Source organism: Halichoeres trimaculatus, unplaced genomic scaffold (assembly GCF_033239565.1).
Source record: "Halichoeres trimaculatus isolate MK-OKI-2021-1 unplaced genomic scaffold, fHalTri1.1 fHalTri1_scaffold_23, whole genome shotgun sequence".
NCBI lineage: Eukaryota > Metazoa > Chordata > Actinopteri > Labriformes > Labridae > Halichoeres > Halichoeres trimaculatus.
In genome coordinates, this window is record NW_027437201.1 from 21,687,248 (window position 1) to 21,707,369 (window position 20,122).

A 20,122-nucleotide genomic window follows, 5' to 3' on the forward strand; every position below is an offset into this window, starting at 1 on the left:
CCTTACAGACTTTCCCTTACCTGTCGTTATTTTAACCATGGACTAAAGAAAGTCAGACTGAATTTAAGGAAGAGCAGGGAAGCAGTTAGTGAGGAGTATAAACGGGAACGGACAGTAACAAAATCTCTTTAATCACACATTTGTAGTCGTAACTTACATCAAGATTAAAAAAAAAACCTCTGACATTAAAGCGGTGAAAAGATTTGACAAGGAGACCCTTTAATTTTTGGAAAGTGCAGCTTTTACCACTCTATTGTCTTTTCTTGAGGCTGTCTCAGACTTGAGTTTAGACTGCGGCTGTGATCCTTAAATCGCCTGCTGGAGGAACAAACAGACTAATCACTGTTATCAACTTGTTGTTGTGTCATGTGGGTTTTCACCGACTGACTGCCTTTGACTTCTCTTTGATTTTGTTTCCAGTGTTTTGATGTACCGACTTGTCTTCACTGAATTCTTTGATGAAACTTTTCGTTCCAGTCTTGATAAATGAACAGACGTGTTCTCCTCTCTGCGAGCAGGTGAACGGCGTGGCGTTCAGCGCTGATGAGAAACATTTCGCGACCTGCAGTGAGGACGGCAGTGTGAGGGTTTGGTCAGTCTTCAGCAACGAGCTGGTGGTGCAGTTTCAGGTGCTGAGCCAGGTGAGGATGCAAAGGAAACAAACTGGAAAAGCTTTAAATGCTGTGGCTCTTTGTAATCCCTCCTCTGTCTCTGTGCGTCAGGCCTGTGGGTGTGTGTGCTGGAGTCCTGCTTCCAGGAAGGAGAGCGCGTGTGTGGCTGCAGGATACAGCGACGGCACCCTGAGGATCTTCAGACTTTCCTCCTCAGAGATGGAGATGAAGATGCAGCCCCACCAGCTGGCTGTCACTGCTGTTCAGTACTCTGCCAGTGGTGAGAGCAGCGTTTCCTCTGCGTTTATTTATAATCATGGTGTTCACAGCGTTTGGTGTCAGTTTTCATGCTTGAACAGTGTAATCAAAGAGGGTCAGTCTGAGGGCACGAGGAGAGCTGTGCATCAGAACAAAGACATAGACACCAGGGAGAAGCAAGGGGAGCAAACTCTGTACCAGGGTAGGGGTGGGCCGTATCATACCATCTTCTAAAAATACCGATATAATTTTTTTGCTGATATAAATTTTTCATTTCGCAATATTTACAGTGCAGAGACGCAGTGACGCTCTCTGCTGTGTACAAAACAATAATGGCTGAGAGCGAAAGTAGCACGGCAGCATCACCTTCGTTTCATTTGTTCAGGACAAATGGTTACAAACAAAAAAAGAAACCTAATTGGAAATGGAAAAATACATAAATGAGTAGATTATTTTTTTTTCCCCTTTCCTCCAATTTTCAGAGACCACTTTGAGCTCCCTGGCAGCCCCCTCTTTGAAAACCACTGCTCTATATCATAAACTTTTTTTATGACAAAAAACTTTATGTATAAACAAATTGTTTACAAAGTGCTTTGACACTTAAAAACATGGCAGAGATCTGACAACAGAAAATCAGGCTGAAGGAGGTTAGAGGTTAGTGAGATATTAAACAGACAACGAAATGAACGATTTAAAAAAAAGATGAATTTAAAAAAAAAGGGAAAATGACGACATTACATCAGGTGAAAAAAAGTTAAGAGTTCTGAAAGAGAGATAAAAAAATTAAAACGTTGAACGAGCAAATTATGAAAAGCATAAGAAAAAAAACTGAAGAGAATAAGACAACAAGTGTGATTAAGCTCAAATTAAGTAAGTAGAAGTTTGTAAAAAATAATCTGTAAAAGTGAGTTTTAAGATTTGCATTTCGACTTTTAAATGACCAGCAGAGCGCCACCTGTGGATCTAAGGCTGCGAAACGGCTTGAAAGGCGTCAACAATAAATCATAGAAATCCACAAACACAGACTACCTCTCTGGTATTGGACACAGTTTAATCCAAGGACTGATGGAGAATGCCTGGAGGAGAAAGAGGGCACTTGTTCTGTTCAAACAGCTCTTTTCTCTGCTGCTTCTCCATTTCTGGCCCCTCGCAGGTCATGTGACCCTCTCAGCTGGGAAGAATGGCCTGATAGCAGTCAGCAGCCTGGTGAATGGAGCGACTGTTCGTGTCTTCAGAGACCACAGAGGAGCCCACATCACCTCCATTCAGTGTGTGAATGAGCAGGTCTGTGAAAAGTGCGAAATCTCATTTTTTTAAACGACGGCAAACTTTCATCTCCTCATTGATCCTGAGAAATAAAGTGGCGCCCTGCAGTACGTGTGACCTCGTCTGACATTTCCTTTCAGCTGCTGCAGATCTTATGTGAACATTTTTACACTCGAGCTTCTTCAAGACGTATTTTTCACCTGACGTTTCTAAAGTTATCGTCTTATTCTCAGTGTAAGGATCTCGGACTGGAGGGAAATGAGCTGTGGTTGGCCGCCAGCGACGACAGACGTGTCAGTGTGTGGGCTGCTGATTGGATGAAAGACAAGTGTGACCTGCTGGACTGGCTGACATTTCCTGCTCCCGTCTACACTGGGGTATCGTTTTACAATGAATCCTAATGTGACTGAAAGTGTTGTTTATATGTAAGATGATGGTGAAATACTTTAGCATTAAAGTGATACAACAAGTTGGGTCCTATCACAAGGTTTAGGGCAGAAATTACCCCTACAGCAGTGTTTTAGTGCAGCAGAAGCCTAGAGCGCTAAACACCCCCTCCCTGCTCCTCTGCTGGTTTCCTCTGCACTCAGACGGGGCCATATTTCACTTGACCAAAAACACAAATAAACGGACTCCCACCGAAAAAATCTGATATCAGTCTGCATTCACGCTTTATTTAGAGAATTTTCAGCGCGTTACTTTCACACAAAAACACCGCTAAATAAGGCTCTAGTTCTCATCGTGTCTCTTTGTCCTGGCAGACTACCTGCGTTTATTTATATCAGGCACGCCGTGCGCGGACTGATACACTAAGCGGCAAGCGCCTCGTAGCCAGCTGTGGCTCTGCAGCGGAGGTAGTGCCGTTTTATGACACGATGAGAACTAGAGCCTTATTTAGCGGTGTTTTTGTGTGAAAGTAACGCGCTGAAAATTCTCTAAATAAAGCGTGAATGCAGACCCATATCAGATTTTTTAGGTGGGAGTCCTTTTATTTGTGTTTTTGGTCAAGTAAAAAATGGCCCCGTCTGAGTGCAGAGGAAACCAGCAGAGGAGCAGGGAGGGGGTGTTTGGTGCGAGCGCTCTGGGCTTCTGCTGCACTAAAACACTGCTGTAGGGGTAATTTCTGCTCTAAACCTTGTGATAGGACCCAACTTGTTCCATCCCGGAGGATCACTTTAAACTTTTTGAAAGGTTTTTAAAAAAGTCTTAAAAAGGTATTGAATTTAACCTCAGGATTTCAGCATATACCCTGTTGCAAATTAAAACATCATATGTACAATTTTATATGTACAAAAAAATTTGTTTAGATTTTTATTCACTAGACTTCAACTAAGTTTAAAATTTTAAACATTTTACAGTTTTTATTGAGAAGATAAAGTAGATTTTGTGGCTCCTGAATGACTTTAATTCAGGTGAGCTGAGGGTAAATGGCTCCTATGAAAGTAAAGGCTGCAGACTTCTGCTGTAACTGACCATGACACACCTAACGTGTTTCATTTTCGTAGGATGATGGCCCACCTCCAAGCCTGGCCGCCTTCTGCCCGTCAGACCCCAGCGTGGTGGTTTACAGCAGGTATGGAGTAGAGAAGGAGCTCTCTTTCTACAGCCTGGCTAAGAAACAGGTGCAGCAGATCCTGATATGATTTATTTTTCTACCTTATATCTGTGTCGGGCTGTTTTCCCTGGAAGAGGCACTTCTGTGTGTGTCTCAAACATTTGATTTTTCCACAGATCATCAAAAAGATCACCCTCCCTCACTGGGCCACATGTTTGAGCCTCTCCTCTAAGAGTCAGCTCGTAGCTGTGGGATCAAAAGGTAAATCTCAGATCTTACTCAGTTTTTGATGTTGGATAAATTTTACCTGAGGTGTCATTTGTGATTGGACGCTTGTAATCTATTCAATCTTAATCCCCTGGTGTGTTCGTTGTCCGTCAGAGCGAGTTCTGAAGCTGATCGAGCCGACCGGCGGAAGGTTCCAGGACTTCCTGCAGCACAGCGACTCGCTGCAGACGTGTCACTTCTCCCCCTCAGGGGAGCTCCTCTTTACTGTGGCTTATAATGAGATCCTGCTGTGGGAGGTGCAGGGTTTGTGAGGGCAGTTCAGTCTTAGGGGTTCAAACTTGCTGGTTCATTTTGTAACTCGATGTGATTTTAACTTTCTATGCATTTTTTTTAAAGAACAATTATTTAATTTGAAGAGAAGCTTTGTCATTTTATTGTGCATGATTTCAAAGTTCAGAAATTTAATGATAGTTTTATTTAGTTTTTTTTTTTTTTACTATTTATTGAGGTTTTTTTTTAAAGCAGCTGTCAGGTTACTGAAATGTGACGTTTTTGGATAAAAGCAAGTTACAGAGTCAGTTCATTAAATATGATTCAAGTTTCTAACTTTAAACCTGAATAACTTTAAGTCAGAACTCTTAATTAAAACTTCTTGAGAAATTAAAAGTAGTAAAGGTCAAACCTCAAATCATTTTTGTAATGTAAGAGCAGAGCACCTGGTGAGGCTCAAAGGTCAGGAGAAACTTTTCTCTGCTAAATCAGAGAGTAGTAAGGTTTGAGTCAGCCTAGTGGGGGGTAAAGCAGTGTAAAAACCACAGTGAAGACATAATGAGCACAACCAGTGTATAAATATATCATTATTTTAGTGAATAGTACATTCAGGCTATCTCTGTTGTAGAGATGTTGTTCTGGTTGGGGAAATTATCATAACTTTATTTCTGTAATCTGATTTTCTAAATGATTGCTGGTTCAGCATTTGTTCTTACCTGATCAAAATGTTTTTAATAAAGCTGCTACTATTTTTGCAATACTTCTCATGATTTTTTTGTCTTGCTTTTTCATTTTAATTTAAGAAAACTTCCTAGAAACACAGTAAACTGTGAGGCAGCAGTGTGTCTGTCCCTCCAGCAGAGGGCGCAGTTTCCCCCTCTCTTCTCCCTGAACCGGAACAGTATGGTTTCACCTTGGGTGCAGAGCGCTGCTGCTGGGAGGCACACATTTTATTTTAGCTAGAAATTTGACTTTCAAATGAAAGATAAATGTCCCTGTAGCAGTGCAGCGCGTCGGGCTGTCCTTCACACAGAGAGGAAACATGAAACAGGACGTCAGGATTCTGTTATTGGGGGAACGTAAGTTAACCGAACTGGACGCACAGCTAAAAGACTAGCAAACATTAGCCGCGGAAGCTAACTTAGTTAGCTGCTAACTTGTAGTTGTATTTACCTCGGATACTCCTGGTGGTAAAGTGCCGAAACATCTCTCACAAATTAATAGTGTATGAAGCAGTTACTCCTTAATGAGTTTAATATTTTACATAGTTAGTGCTCATTTAATTTACATTAACACCAAGCTAACTTGGCTTAAAAAAGTGACATTTGAACATACGTTTAACAGAATTCCGCCGTTGACCGCAGTAAAAAGTTAGTATTTTTAAGTTTAATTGGGTTGAATGAGAATCCATATATTAACCACACACTTTTTTATATATGTGTATGATTTTCTTTAATGTTGTCAGTCATGTAGAAAGTGCTAGTTTTGGTTAGCCCACTATTAGCTGAGCATTAGCTGTAGTCAGTTAGCGCTCGAGCCGTTAAAACAACGTAACTAATCAAGACATTTCACACCAGAAACATGTTAATTAGCTATTTGTACATGGACAAACTGTCCAGACACATAAGAATTCTTAAGTGGGGCTCTTTAAGAGTCAAATATGTGTAAAAGTTTTACAAAGTGAATATAAACAATTTAAAGAAAGAGTATTAAAAACACCAGAGCACTAAAACATTGTAATGTACAGAGATGTATATGTCTAGATCTATATCATAACTAGTCTGTGATCCCTTTGTAAACATCTTTTTGTTTTCTCCTCCCTCAGCCAAGGTGGGGAAGACCTCCCTCATCATGTCTTTAGTAGGAGAGGAGTTTCCAGAGGAGGTGAGTTGGAGGCATGCTTCATCCTTTTACACCTGCATTGGGCCTCATTATCTGCTCAGGCTGCTAAAATTTCCATATTTGCTTCAGTGGCTCAATTTGCATTGTGATAACTCTGAAATATGAGTTACAGTTGTAGAACAGTCAAACTATAGTTCAGTAACGCAGTATTTCATTTCATCAGACATTTACTCAATCACTTATTGTTGTACTGTTATATTGTTCATGTTTTGGCTTAGCAGATTTTTTTTTGTTGTGTGTTTTTTATCATTATTGTTAGTTATTACTGTAGATAATTTATATATTTATATCTAGAACACATTTTCCAGTGATTATTCAGGGTGTCCGCAGAGTCTTAAAAAGTATTAAAAGTTGATAAATCAGTTGTGGGAAAATTAATGTTTTGAAGTATTAAATTTTATTGGTTTTCAAGCTTTGACTCCAAACGTATCCATGAATATTTATTTTCCTCCTTGCGTCTGTTACAAACTAACCTGACACAACAGACGGTTCTATATATCCGTCAAGGAAATAGTCCATCTGGTTGGAAAATGTTTTCAGGGTCTGAACCTTCAAAAATAACCACACCTGGTGATTGGACGATCATTCTGCTCGTCACACTCATCACAGACCAGCGTGAGGATCTAGAAAAAGCTTTAGCATCTCAAAATATTTCTCTCTAGATCATAAGGGTTTCTTAAGCCTCCTGAGAAAATTTCTCAGACTTTTGACAACCTGGGATCTTGAATTCTTACGATTTAGAGAAAGCTTTCCCCAGCTTCCCCTGATCTCAGTTGTTTTTGAACACATTTTTTTATGTTAAAATCACCTTTACACTGGAAACAACGCTATGAGATAAGGTATTTATCAATAAAGTTCCGTACCACTGTTGTTTGAGACATGCAACAAGCAAACATGTAATTTTGTGAGGCCCAGGCTAAATGTAGCGCTAGCAGCCCAACATGTCCGTAGGCTAATGTGACAACAAACTCAGTTCCTACAGTAGTTTTTGTAGCACTGATGGAAAGCAAATAACTCAATCTCAAACACATGTCCTAAATTTTGACAATGGTAAAATAAATTCTTGTTTGTTTTTCTCCAAGGTGGCCTTGAATAACTTCTGTTACTTTTTGTGGGAATGGGAATGTCAATTAACCTGCCTTTAGTTTCATTTATTCTTTAAAGCTTTATTCCTCCTCAGCTTACCTAATTTTTGTCAAAAAGCAAACTACAACTGTCAAAGATTGGTTTCTAACAACAGCTTACAGTCACGATAAGGTCTTTAAAGTTTTTAAAGGTTTTTAAAAAGTCTTAAAAAGGTATTGAATTTAACCTCAGGAATTCAGCAAATACCCTGTTATTGCCAAATAGACCCATCTCTGTCTATAACCTAACAGGTTCCTCTCCGAGCTGAAGAGATCACCATCCCAGCAGATGTGACCCCAGAGAAGGTGCCCACACACATAGTTGACTACACAGGTAATACACAACATGAAATAGCCCCACATCAGCTGATATCATGAGTGTGTATGCTCCATAGCTAAGGTGGCTTCTTTATGTTTATTCTATCCTCAACAGAAAAAGAGCAGAGTGATGAAGTCCTGAGAGATGAGATCATTAAGGTCAGTAAGTCACGTTCCACTCATCCTGGATGTCCTCTGTTTTTAACTGTTGACTAATAAACTAATATCTGAGCCATGTAAAACCTGCAGGGTTTCTTTGCTAAATCACTTCACCCTAAATGTTGTATTTATGTCTTAGACTGAATGTTTTATATCAGTATACCCTGTGTCTTTCTCCAACCCTCGCAGGCCAACGTGGTGTGTGTGGTGTACGATGTCACCAACGAGGACACGATAGACAAGGTAGCAACCTGCAGCTTGGCTCAGTGTATTTCTGTGTAACACATCAACAAAGTGGAAGTTCACACTGACGCTTTTTTTCAGATTAAAACAAAATGGATCCCTTTAGTCAACGGAGATGCAGAGAAAGGCAACAAGTATGTATCACCTTTTTTTTCTGTGTACTTTTACAGCATTGGACTTTGCTCCCTTTCCAAATGTTTACAGGTGTGATGTTGGCAAATGAGGAAGTCTGGGAATTTGAGCCTGTTCTCAGCCAAATTCCCAGCACAGACTGTTGCAGCTGTGACTGCTTTAAATGCTGTTCCTTGCAGAGTAACTTAGTCTGAAAAGCGTTTTTTAAGCACAACACATAGTGGCAGTTTAATCTGTTTGTTGTTTGCCATCCTGGCTTTCTTTCTGTCTCCAGAATTCCCATCATTCTCGTGGGTAACAAGTCTGACCTGCGCTGTGGGAGCTCAATGGAAACCATTCTCCCCATCATGAACCAGTTCTCTGAGATTGAGACGTGTGTAGAGGTCAGTACGTGTGTGTGTTCAGCTTCTAGCTACACTTTGACACACACTTACCTGTAAAGATTCAAACATGTACAGCAAGGGTCTGAAACGAGTGGCTCTAAAGATTCTTGAAAAAAGTTTTGGCTTTCAGATTTTTTAGAAGTTTTTGGCAAATTTTGAAATTTCAGATTTAAAAAAAAAATTGCTCATTTTTAACAATTTTTTTTTTCGCAAAATTATGATTTTTTTTTTGCTAAATTTTGATTTTTTGGGGGGGAAAACTTTGGAATTCAAACAAAAAATGGAAATGTTGTGAATCAATTATGTTTAAAATCTTTTTTTTTAATATTACTTTTTTACTTTTTGCAATTTTTTTGAAAAAATATTTCCTATTTTAATTTTTTCAAATGTAAAGAAAAAAACTTTTTTAATTTTTTCAAATTTTTTTAATTTAAAAGTTTTTGCATTTTTAGACACACACCTGTTAGGATACAAACATATAAAGCAAGGGTCTACAACCATTGGCTCTGAAAATTTTGATAAAAATGTTTGTTTGAAAGCTTTTTTGAAGTTGATCAGATTTTTTTTTTTAATTTGCACATTTTTTACTTTTTTTTTTTTGCAAAATTTTTTTTTTTTTTTTGCGATTTTTTTCGTGCAAAACTTTATAATTTAAACAAAAAAATGGAAATGTCATGAATTAATTAGGTTTTTCATATTTTAACCAGATTGATAAAATCTGTTTTTAAGTATTACTTCTTTATTTTTTGCAAATTTTTGAAATGTCACTTTTTTAATTTTTGCAAGTGTAAAAAAAATCCCTTTTTTAAATTTTCGCAATTTAATACTTTTTTTTTTCTTTGCAAATTTATTTTTAATTGACAAACCACATCATTTGTTCAGTTTTATAAATTAGATAAACTTCTTGTTTGGACAGTCATACACTAGATTTTAACCATAAGACACTTTTTTGTCTTTATTGTGAAGATTGAGTAGATTTTGTGGCTCCTGAATAACTTTAATCCAGGTGAGCTGAGGCAACATGGCTCCTATGAAAGTATTGGTTGCAGACCCCTGACATACAATCTACACATGCTAAGTTTTATTTATCAAACCTTGTGTCTAAACACTTACTCTGCTTTTTTCTCCTTGAAGTGTTCTGCAAAGAACCTGAAAAACATCTCGGAGCTCTTCTACTATGCACAGAAGGCCGTTCTTCACCCCACGGCCCCTCTTTACGACCCTGAGGACAAGCAGGTCAGCCTTTTTGGAGATCAGCTGCTCACTTGGGAGCTGACCCGTCTCTTTCTGATGTGCATACAAACGATGAGTCAAATAATATGTGACAACTTATTTTTTTCCCCCTGTCAGCTAAAACCATTGTGTGTCCGAGCCCTCAGCAGAATATTCTACATTTCCGACCAGGACAACGATCGTATCCTCAGTGACGCTGAGCTCAACAGCTTTCAGGTACCGGGGAACTTCACTCAACATTTCACACTCACTATTTTTCTCAGCATTTCATCTGTAATGAAAAACACGTTTCTCTCATGTGTAGAAATCCTGCTTTGGGAATCCTCTGGCGCCTCAAGCCTTAGAGGACGTGAAGACGGTGGTTTGGAAGAACACCAGCGACGGAGTGCAGGACAACGGGCTGACGCTGAACGGTAAACATCAATCAGGAATGACATCATGCAACCTGACACCTTTTTGTTGTAAGGCCGTACTGAGCTAATGTCCACATATCATCTCTGCTCTGCAGGTTTCTTGTTCCTGAATACATTATTTATCCAGAGAGGGAGACATGAAACCACGTGGACCATCCTCAGGAAGTTCGGCTACGATGACAACCTGGAACTAACAGATGACTACCTTTACCCTGAGTATGTTGATCTTATTGCTCCGAGATCTCTTTCTCTGTTTTCTGCAGGATGATTTCAGTTTTTACTTAGCATTGGCATTGCTGTTAACCAAAACATCCACCAGGGGGGGGCAGTCAGAATAAAAATGTTATGACTGCAACAAACTCAAAAACAGACATGCCGACTGTGGAGGGGTTATTGATTATGTAGCGCTAACAAAAGAGACAAAAATGGAGGCAGTGCTGTAGGAGGCGGTGGTTGGTGAAGCTGTTAACTACATCTCAAAGTTCCTCCATTGTTATTTCTTCACATCTTCCTAAAGCTGTGTATCAGGTAGTAACAGCAACACTGCCCCCTTGCTTTCTGGTGGTACGGCTCCATTTAGTCTGTATCCATAAGTTTTATAAAAATGTAAAAAAATACAGACAAAATGAACGCAGATTATGGTTTTAGCCTTAAGCCTGTGTTTCAGCCTTTATCTTGTGTTTCAGCCTACGGCTCAAGATGTAGCCTTTAGCTTGTGTTTTAGGCTTTAGCCTGTGTTTCAGCCCATGTTTTAGCCTGTCGCTTAAATTTTAGCCTTTAACTTGTGTTTTAGCCTTTAGCTCATGTTTAAGCCATTAACCCGTGTTTCGCTGTTAGCTTTCTCTTTAAGCTCATGTTTTAGTGTTTAGCTTGTGTTATGGCCCGTAGCTTGTTTTTTTTTTTGCTTTTAGCTTGTGTTTTAGCCTATAGTGCTTTTTTGGCCTTTAACATGTGTCAAAGCGCTTTTTTAGCCTGTAGCTTAATTTTTAGCCTTAAGCTTGTGTTTTAGCCTTTAGCTGAGTTTAGCTGTTAGCTTTTTGTGTTTCAGCCTTTATCTTGTGTTTCAGCCTACGGCTCAAGATGTAGCCTTTAGCTTGTGTTTTAGGCTTTAGCCTGTGTTTCAGCCCATGTTTTAGCCTGTGGCTTAATTTTAAGCCTTTAGCTTGTGTTTTAGCCTTTAGCCCTTTTTCAACATTGTAACATGTGTTTTAGCCAATGTTTTAGCCTGTAGCTTAAATTTTAGCCTTTAACTTGTGTTTTAGCCTTTAGCTCATGTTTAAGCCATTAACCCGTGTTTCGCTGTTAGCTTTCTCTTTAAGCTCATGTTTTAGTGTTTAGCTTGTGTTTTAGCTTGTTTTTTATCTGTTAGCTTATGTTTTAGCCCTTAGCCCTTTTTAGCCTTTAACATGTGTTTTAGCCCATGTTTAACCTTCAGCTCATGTTTTAGCATTTAACCCACGGTTCAGCCTTTAATCTATGTTTATGACACGTGAAGGCTCTGTCCGTATCAGGATCCGTATAACGTTGGGTGTTGAGCCTTTTTAAGAAGCTTATCGATAGAGCAAGTTTAGAAACACCATACAAGCGAGATTTCAGATTAATCAGATCTGAATCATTGCTTTATCTTTTGTCTTGTTTGTTTGATCAAACTATTCAGAAATGTCCAAACTCTTAAATATTTTTTTTTATTTGTTTTTGCAGACTTCGAGTCCCCGTTGGCTGCACCACAGAGCTCAATAGCTTTGGTTACCAGTTCCTTCAGCAACTCTTTGACAAGTACGATGAAGTGAGTGGCAGTCTGAGACACGTGGTGTTTCCTGAGTTGACTGAATTATAACAGAGGGTTCCCATGTGTCTTAAATGTGATCTGTTTCCCTTCTCAGGACAAAGACTCGGCGCTGTCACAGGCGGAGCTGAAAAACCTCTTCTGCGTGTGTCCGTACATGCCATGGGGTGCAGATGTCTACATGACTGTCCCGACCACAGCCGAGGGCTACATCTCTAACCACGGCTTCCTCTGTCAGTGGACGTGAGTGTCTCGCTGGACTCTTTTGTGTTGTACAGTTGACGTAACGTGCACCAGCTTTCCGTGTTTGCACACTCTTTTGTTCTGCACTGCTTCAAGATCACATGTTTTCGATCCCTCCACACACAGGCTTTCTGCATACCTTGATATCCACCGTTGCCTGGAGCACCTGGGATACCTAGGCTACCCAATCCTCACTGAGCAGGAGTCACAGACTGACGCAATCACAGGTGTGTGTGAATCATGTTTTTAACGGTTGAAATCACAAAGCATGTAAATGACAATGGTCACAGCTTCCCCCTATAGAGCAGAGTTTACATCCTCTGTTAACTGAACTCTCAGCCTCATAGTGAAGTGCTGCAGGAGGATTAGTGGATTTAACTCTGTCTTAATAGATTTACATACATGTGTCCTTGAGATGTAAAGCAATAGTCCGGTGTGTATGGTGTGTTCACAGGCTGCATGTGAAAACATATTTAGTCAAGTGTGTGGTTCAGAAGATGGTTCACAGTTCAGCGTCATTTAAAGTTTGACTTCACTGATAACGACCGTCCCGTCGTTGGCTGGGTGTGTATACAGTATGTCAGTAGTGTCTCTGTGCTGATGACCTGTCTGTGAACTCCTGGCTAACTGAGGGTGCTCACCGAGGAAAGCTTTGACAAGATGGGAGAGAGTGATGTAATGTGTCTGACTGCCTCTAATCACACACTCTGACCCTGTGCCAGAGGTGAGCCATTTTTAGTCGACTGCACCGTAGATGTGTGAGGACAGAAAGACTTCTGTTATCTAACAGGGAGACTGGTTTCTGGCTTCTGTGTGTCACTGATTCATGGTGCTGGTCGTCCCAAGGGCCCCAAGGGTCCACGAACCATAGCTTGGGGGTCCATCAAATAATTCAAAGGTCCCATGTCCTGCTCCTTTTCTGCAGTTTAATCTGGATCATTGATGTCTTCATGAAATGGTAGTAACATGTTTTGGTCCAAAAAGCCAATAAATCAAGCACAGCAGCATTGTTTCCAGGCTCTCATAGCCCCTCTGTTCAGAACGCTCTGATTTAGTGGGCGTGGCCTTCATATGTAAATGAGCCACCGCTGATACCGCCCCGCTCTTCCACATCCCTGAGAGCGGCGCCACGAGCTCCCAGTGCACAATGTTTAGAAAACAGAGAAGCTCGTTTACCGTAACATTACAGGCTAAAACAACAGGCTAACCGCAGCTAAAGTTAGCATCCTGAAGCTAACACAGAGACAGGGGGGACACTGAGGAAAAGCTCTTCCATCTGCTCCACAGCACACAGCATTTAAAACACTCACATTTCCAGGGTCCCAGGTTTGTTGGAGGATGGTTGGTAATGCGCCTGGATTCAGGACCAGTCTATTGGCTAGCCCTCTGTTGGACTGTCCAAAGTTGGAAAAGCAGTCGGCCGTGAAGTAACTAGCACACACATGCACAGTTTATTGAGTGTAGCTGGAACATTTCCTGATAAATGAACTCTAGACACTTAGTCTGTCTTCTTCAGAGATGGGAAGCTTGTGCATGGAACTATGTAGCTGTAGCCCAAAACAGAGCAGTGATGGCTCTTCAACTTCAGCATTCCCCTCCCCGCTGCTGGAGAGGGGGCTCAGGGGTATCTGCTCCAGTGGACCAATCAGGTCAGACTTGCTCCTGATTGGTCAAATCAGGGAATCGCTGACGTCGGCAAATCCCTAAAATCCAAACAGCTCGTTTTAGGTCAGGATTTTACATTCACAAGCTCTACTAAGTACAGGTTTCGTCATTACCATTCACATATATCACATTTTGTGGGCTGGGAGGAAAGACAAAGACCCACACATTTCACTTAAAGACTTAATGAAGTGATTTTTGCATAATATGAGACCTTTAAAAATAATTGTAAATGTGTGAAAAAAGACTTATGGTGACACCTCTGCAGTTATCAGCCCAATTCCAATTCTTGGTCCATGCTGGGATTTGAACCACGACCCTCCGGTGCCAGACCCAAGTCCCTACAGGCTGAGATACTGCCTCCCCCAGTAATTCTGTGTCATGAGATCAAGTCTGACATGATTGTGAAATTGTTGCCAGGGGTCACCAATTCCCGCAACAACCACTTTATGTGCCTATCCTTCCAAGAATTTACATGTTTCCTACCAAGATTGTTGTGTAAATCCTTAATAATAATTGTGGAATATTCAACATTGACAAATGAGCAGTCTCTCCACATAGTATTACTTCAACTACTGTCATTATTACTTTATCAAAAAGCCATTTAGTTCAAGAAATTTGTTTCAGACAAGTAGCCCCATGTACCACTCATTTTCCTTGGAGGTAGCCCTCAGACTCAGAAAGGTTGGTAACCCCTGCTTCATCGTGTGCAAAAACAGAAAAGAAACACCTCTGAGTCAACTTCTTCTTAAAGTTTACAAACTGAAGTACTTGGAAAATGTCAATCCAGCCTAAAATTCTATTGTTGCAAATTACTAGATTATTACATGGTATTAATACTTTGCTATTAAGTGATGAGAGGGTCCCTGGAAAAATCTCCCACCTGAAAAGGGTACATGGTCTGAAAAAGTCTGAGGACCCCTGGTGTGGATGATTTGTTGGTACACCAAAAATAAAACCCTCAAAGAAAAACTTTTGTTATTATCATAATTTTAGTTTGTACGCTTGAATATAAGAGGACATTTATTCTTGATACACAAGCTTGATAAACACACTGTGTAAGGTGCAGCTTCAATAAATCATTAACTTCTATTTTTCAAGGTGTAATTCATAAAACAGCCACTAGAGGTCACTCTAGCTCAGCCTCAAGTCACTCAGAATAAATTCCACCATCATTCAGTCTGGGATAAATGCTTTCCTATAAATTTATCTTTGCTTTTGACAACTAAGGTCTGATTTTTGCAACCATTCATTTGGTGATTTTCATTGTCTGCTGATGACATCTGGCTTTAGATCTGTTGGAGTAAACAGGTTAGGTCATGTGATGTTTTCTAATGACTTACCTGTAGCCTGCATGCCCTGTTTGCCAACACAAACTGAGCATAACAGAAGCAGGAGCGGGAGAAAACATCCTTCCATGATTTCAGCCGTTCCTGATTTCACTTTGCATGTAGAAACACTTTAAAATCTAAAACTGAAAGTTTATGATTGTTCATGCTAACATTTTAGAGCTCTGTGTGATGTGTTTGTGTTTTTGTCTTTCTTCGTCTGCAGTAACGCGTGAGAAAGAGGTGGACCTAGAAAAATGCCAGACGCAGCGGTCTGTGTTCCTCTGTAAGGTGATTGGACCACGTGGAACCGGAAAGACCGCCTTCCTCCAGGCCTTCCTGGGCCGCAGTGTAGTAGTAAGCCAGCGCCTGCTCCTCTGGAGCTGAATGCTTCATCAAACTTTGACGAGATTATCATCAGCGTGGATTATTCTGAGCTGACTGTTTCTCCTCCACCTGCAGAATAAAGAAACCTCCAGCAGTGCCTTCTCCCCTTACGCCATAAACACGGTCCAAGTCTCGAAGCAGGAGAAGTACCTGATCGTAAGTGGATCCTGTCCTGATCTGAAGATTCACCCTTGATCTCTAAACCCTGACTTAATCCTGATCCACGCTTCTCCTCCCCTCGTGCAGCTCAATGAGGTCGATGTGGAGGTGGAGTTCCTGAAGGCGTCGGACGCTTCCTGTGATGTTGCCTGCCTCATGTATGACGCCAGTGACCCTCATTCTTTCGACTATTGTGCCAGCATATACAAGGTAGGTCTGTTCAACAACTGCAGGAGCAGTTAAAGAGTTTAGCAGAAAGTATCAGGGTTTATTGAATTCATCTTGAAGTTGTCTAAATACGATCTTTTCACTTTCTTCAGATTTCAGGGTTGAGACTTTTCTTTTTACTCACACTCTCATCTCTTCCACAGCAACACTACATGGAGAGCAACATCCCATGTGTGCTGGTTGCTTCCAAGGTGGACCTTCCTGAAGCCAAGCAGTTCCACGGGATGACCCCGGCTGAGTTCTGTTATAAACACCGACTGCCTCCACCTCTGCCCTTCTCCAGCCTACACCACGACTCCACCAGCAAGAACATCTACAGCAAGCTGGCCTGGGCGGCCACGTACCCGTACGTTCGCTCCAAACATGCTGCTGTTAGGGCATAGCAAAAAAATGATATCACAGTATTTTTTAAGGTTGTCACAGTATTTTTTTTCTGGGAATGTGTCTCACCTCCACTGTTAGGGTTTCATCCCTTTCTGTCCCTCTTAGAGCTATAACAGTTGATTCCATGTATTATTTCCTCTGCTGAGTCACATGACCAGCTGCACGGAACTCCTAATCATTGTGACATCATCACGGAACTCCTAATCACTGTGACATCATCACGGAACTGCTGCAGAGTGAATGATGAAATTTATTCACAAAAGTTTTGGAAACAATTCCTTACAGAGACCACAGTTTTACCCAAATCTGTGCAAAAATGTGATATTTTTGTAGGAAATTTTGTCAGAAATCCATCCATGACTTTTTAAAGCAGTACGACTTTTACTTTTTTGTCTAGAGGCCCAAATGCGGCAGCCTGCATGGGCAGGGATGAGAAATCCTATGTATTTTAATGGAGGGAGCTGAGAGGGCTTCTGTGGGGTTCACCGAATTCAAGGGCTCGTCATTCGAATACTGGGTCTGAGACGTCAAAGTCCCGTTCCACTTTTGTAGAGCAGGGTCTAGTCTGTCATGTGAGCGAATTTCAAGTCGATACCACTTATGGTGTCAGAGGAGATAATTTTTGCGTAAAGGGTAAAAATTGGCAAAATCTTATTTTAAAAGGCAAATTACTGGCTTCTTGTGCAAGATAGGGCCATGGTGTTCCCACCTTTTTTGTGAGTCTCAATGAGACAAACATTTTGACGCCATTCCTACTGGCTGCTAGGGCCATTTAAGTGTGCCTAGGTGGCGCTAGAGGGCTAATTATGGGATGTGGGGGGTCAAGTTTGGTATCATATTGAATTTTTTGGTGATCCCAAGGTGTGTGCCAATTTTGGTGAGTTTTTGAGCACATTTAGGGGGTCTAATTAGAGCTCAGAGACCGTACAGGCAAGGGCACCTTCTAACTCTTGCTTCCTTTGGGCGAGGACCCAAATTAAAACTTAAAAGCTACAACACGAAAGTTCACCTCTTATTGAGTCCTACCCCCGATAGTCAACCATCACACATGTTGATTTTGACATGCATGGGTTAGTGAGTTTGTGAAGCAGCCATGACTAAAGCGCTGCGATCTTACTTTTATTTCGAAGACTTCTAAAGGAAATGTAGCTCACCTTGTATTTAGCTGCTGACATAACCAAAATGTGCGCATTCTGCATTTATAGAGCAACTAGAGCAACCAAAAGCTCTGACTTCTCATACACGTCTAATAATCTAAATTTAGGAGCAATAAAAAACAGAAACCAAAGCTGTTATCAACAACTAAATTTAAATTTTATCACTGATATGATCGAGTGGTCTCAAACAGTGCGTCAGTGCCAACCTGACTCCAAGAGCAGAATAGATAAATACTCATCAACACGTTCACGTCTGTGCAGGATCAAAGTGTTGATGTTGGCGTTTGAGTCATGGAGATTTATTGGTGATACTTACAGAATCTACAGGCGCAGTTCACGTGTTAAACCGTAACTTGCGCTGACACACAGAGTGCACGGCACATGAAACCAAGACCAGAGAGCAAAGTGTAGATGAACATTGTTGTTTTTTGTTCCTGACTGGTGTTTTTCTCTCTGATCCACAGAAACCTGAACGGTTCAGACCTGAGTAGCTCCTCGTTCTGGTTGAGAGTCGCACTGGGCTCAGCCGTGGTCGCAGTCCTGGGCTTCGCCATCTACAGAGCTGTGGTCAGAGTGAAATGATCCACAACAAACTGCTGTTCAGCCCTGACACTCCATCGATCCATCCATCAAGACCAAACCACCAAGACCTGATCCAGAACCACAGCAGTCTGAACTAAACCTAGTCTGCATCCTCATCCTTTGTACCACAGACGGTCCCAGCGTCTGACTTCCTGTCCTGGTCCTGCCCTCTGAGTCAGCCCAGCTTTATCTGCCTTACGTCGCCCACCCAGGCCGCTTCGAGACGGCCTGAGGAGCATAACATGACGAACTGCTCATGTCCAAACAGGTGCTTTATGGGAGGGAGGAGGAAGACAGCCGCTTCCAGCCCCACGTTACCCCCTCCATGGTCTGCTCAGTGTGACGCTCAGAGGTTTATAACCAGGACGTGCTGCGTCTCCTGAGCTCCATATGAAAACATGCCAAACGGAGTCGACTGAAGAACCAAAGGGCGGTTTTTCACAAAGCAGACCTCCTGACGCGCTGCTGACCAAGCTCTGTAATGAACAGTTCTTCCTTTTGATCGCAGCAAATACGAGATGATCTTTTCAGATTTGCCAAATATCTCCAACAGCAAACAGGTTGTTTTGAGCATGTCTGCCTGAGAATGAAAAAAAAGGTTTTAGCAGCGAGAGGTGTGCATGAAAACGTTCGCTGATGCATTCGAACTCTAATATGAAGCCAAGAAAACTTTAAGAATGAGAAATCTGGTGGAGTGATTTTTAATTTGTCATCAATCAAAAAGAAATAGAGTGATTTTTAACTGAGGCTGAGAAAAACTGTCAATCTGTGCTTTTTTTTCTGTTCACCTGACACTGTGCGCACACTCTGACCTTGCTACATAATCTGCCATCGTTTTCCTTCATGAGTCAAACATGTTGCTTTAATCAGCTGAGGATTTCTGCAGACTACACCTCTGTGACTTTTAGACTGCGGCTGCTTTCTTACTTGAATTTATTTAGATGCTTAATAAAAGAGCCGACTGAGTGGGGACATTTCCCAAAAGATGACAACATGGATGTAAGATTTTTTTTTCTGCTTTATCTGAATGATACGGAAGCGTACTGCATTCACTTGAAGAAAAGAAAAACAACTCAGGTTTTTCAGAGTTATTTATGCTTCTTTTTTGTGGTAATTAATTTTGTTTGTCTGATTAATATTTTTTTATTGGTTTGTTTTTTTGTTATAATTTTTTCTGTTTTTATGAGTAATTTTTTTGTGGTATTTAATTTTGTTTTTCTGATTAATATTTTTTTATTGGTTTGTTTTTTGTTATAATTTTTTCTGTTTTTATGAGTAATTTTTTTCCTCCTGTTTTTAGGAGTATTTTCTTTTTCCTGAAGTATCGAGTTACTTCGAAATCTCATGAGAACCTCCAACCTGCAGACGACTCCCGTGGATGTGTGGTGGCTCCTGTGTCCCGCACATAGGCTATATGCCTTATCCTTAATTTTCTACCACGAAAAACAGCAGGTTGAGGTTCTTGCGGGATTTCGAAGTAGCTGGATACTTCAGGAAAAAAAAAATTACTCCTAAAAACAGGAGGAAAAAATTACCACGAAAACCAGAAAAAATTATTACAAAAAACAAACCAATAAAAAAAATATTAATCAGAAAAGCAAAATTAATTACCACAAAAAAATTACTCATAAAAAGAGAAAAAATTATAACAAAAAACAAACCAATATAAAAATATTAATCAGAAAAACAAAATTAATTACCACAAAAAAATTACTCATAAAATTAGAAAAAATTAAAACAAAACAATAAAAAGTATCAATCAGCAAAACTAAATTAATTACCACAAAAAACCAACTGAAGAATAAATACTCTGAAAAACCTGAGTTTTTTTTTTTCTTCAAGTGAATGCGATACGCTTCCGTAGGATGATGATGGTGTTTTTTTGTTGGTTTGTAGCGTCTGATTAATTCTGAGCAGGTTTTTCTGGACTATTTAGGTGAATGTGGCTCATATTGAGTCTAAAAAGACATTTTTTACTGAAAATAAGCCAAAAACACTTGATAAGATTTCCGTTTTTGCAGTGTGTGAAGAGAAATTACCACCTTGTTTTTTGCCTCAGAGGACCGCTCTCTGCTGTGATCCTCCTCCCTGAAGCTGCGTAACAGGTTAGT

The 20,122-nt window shown here is 40.6% G+C and overlaps 2 protein-coding genes across 2 annotated transcripts in view; both read left to right on the forward strand.

Moving 5' to 3' along the window:
- wdr90 (WD repeat domain 90) overlaps positions 1 to 4,925 on the forward strand; it is a 28,529-nt gene extending 23,604 nt beyond the window's left edge. Inside the window, exons 37-43 of the mRNA XM_074663732.1 lie at positions 519 to 641; positions 723 to 891; positions 2,023 to 2,153; positions 2,369 to 2,512; positions 3,641 to 3,757; positions 3,867 to 3,951; positions 4,072 to 4,925. Of these exons, the coding sequence (XP_074519833.1) occupies positions 519 to 641; positions 723 to 891; positions 2,023 to 2,153; positions 2,369 to 2,512; positions 3,641 to 3,757; positions 3,867 to 3,951; positions 4,072 to 4,229 (927 nt within the window). The 3' untranslated portion in view covers positions 4,230 to 4,925. The remainder of the gene's footprint in view (positions 1 to 518; positions 642 to 722; positions 892 to 2,022; positions 2,154 to 2,368; positions 2,513 to 3,640; positions 3,758 to 3,866; positions 3,952 to 4,071) is intronic.
- Positions 4,926 to 5,075: 150 nt separating this feature from the next.
- rhot2 (ras homolog family member T2) lies at positions 5,076 to 19,002 on the forward strand. The gene is made up of 19 exons (XM_074663630.1): positions 5,076 to 5,267; positions 6,014 to 6,072; positions 7,467 to 7,548; positions 7,648 to 7,691; positions 7,881 to 7,934; positions 8,016 to 8,068; positions 8,341 to 8,449; positions 9,584 to 9,685; positions 9,800 to 9,898; positions 9,987 to 10,095; positions 10,191 to 10,311; positions 11,797 to 11,881; positions 11,979 to 12,124; positions 12,251 to 12,351; positions 15,341 to 15,471; positions 15,577 to 15,657; positions 15,748 to 15,870; positions 16,032 to 16,234; positions 17,894 to 19,002. The coding sequence occupies exons 1-19, from the start codon at positions 5,231 to 5,233 to the stop codon at positions 18,009 to 18,011; spliced, it is 1,857 nt and encodes a 618-aa protein (XP_074519731.1). The 5' UTR covers positions 5,076 to 5,230; the 3' UTR covers positions 18,012 to 19,002.
- The last annotated feature ends 1,120 nt before the right edge of the window (positions 19,003 to 20,122 follow it).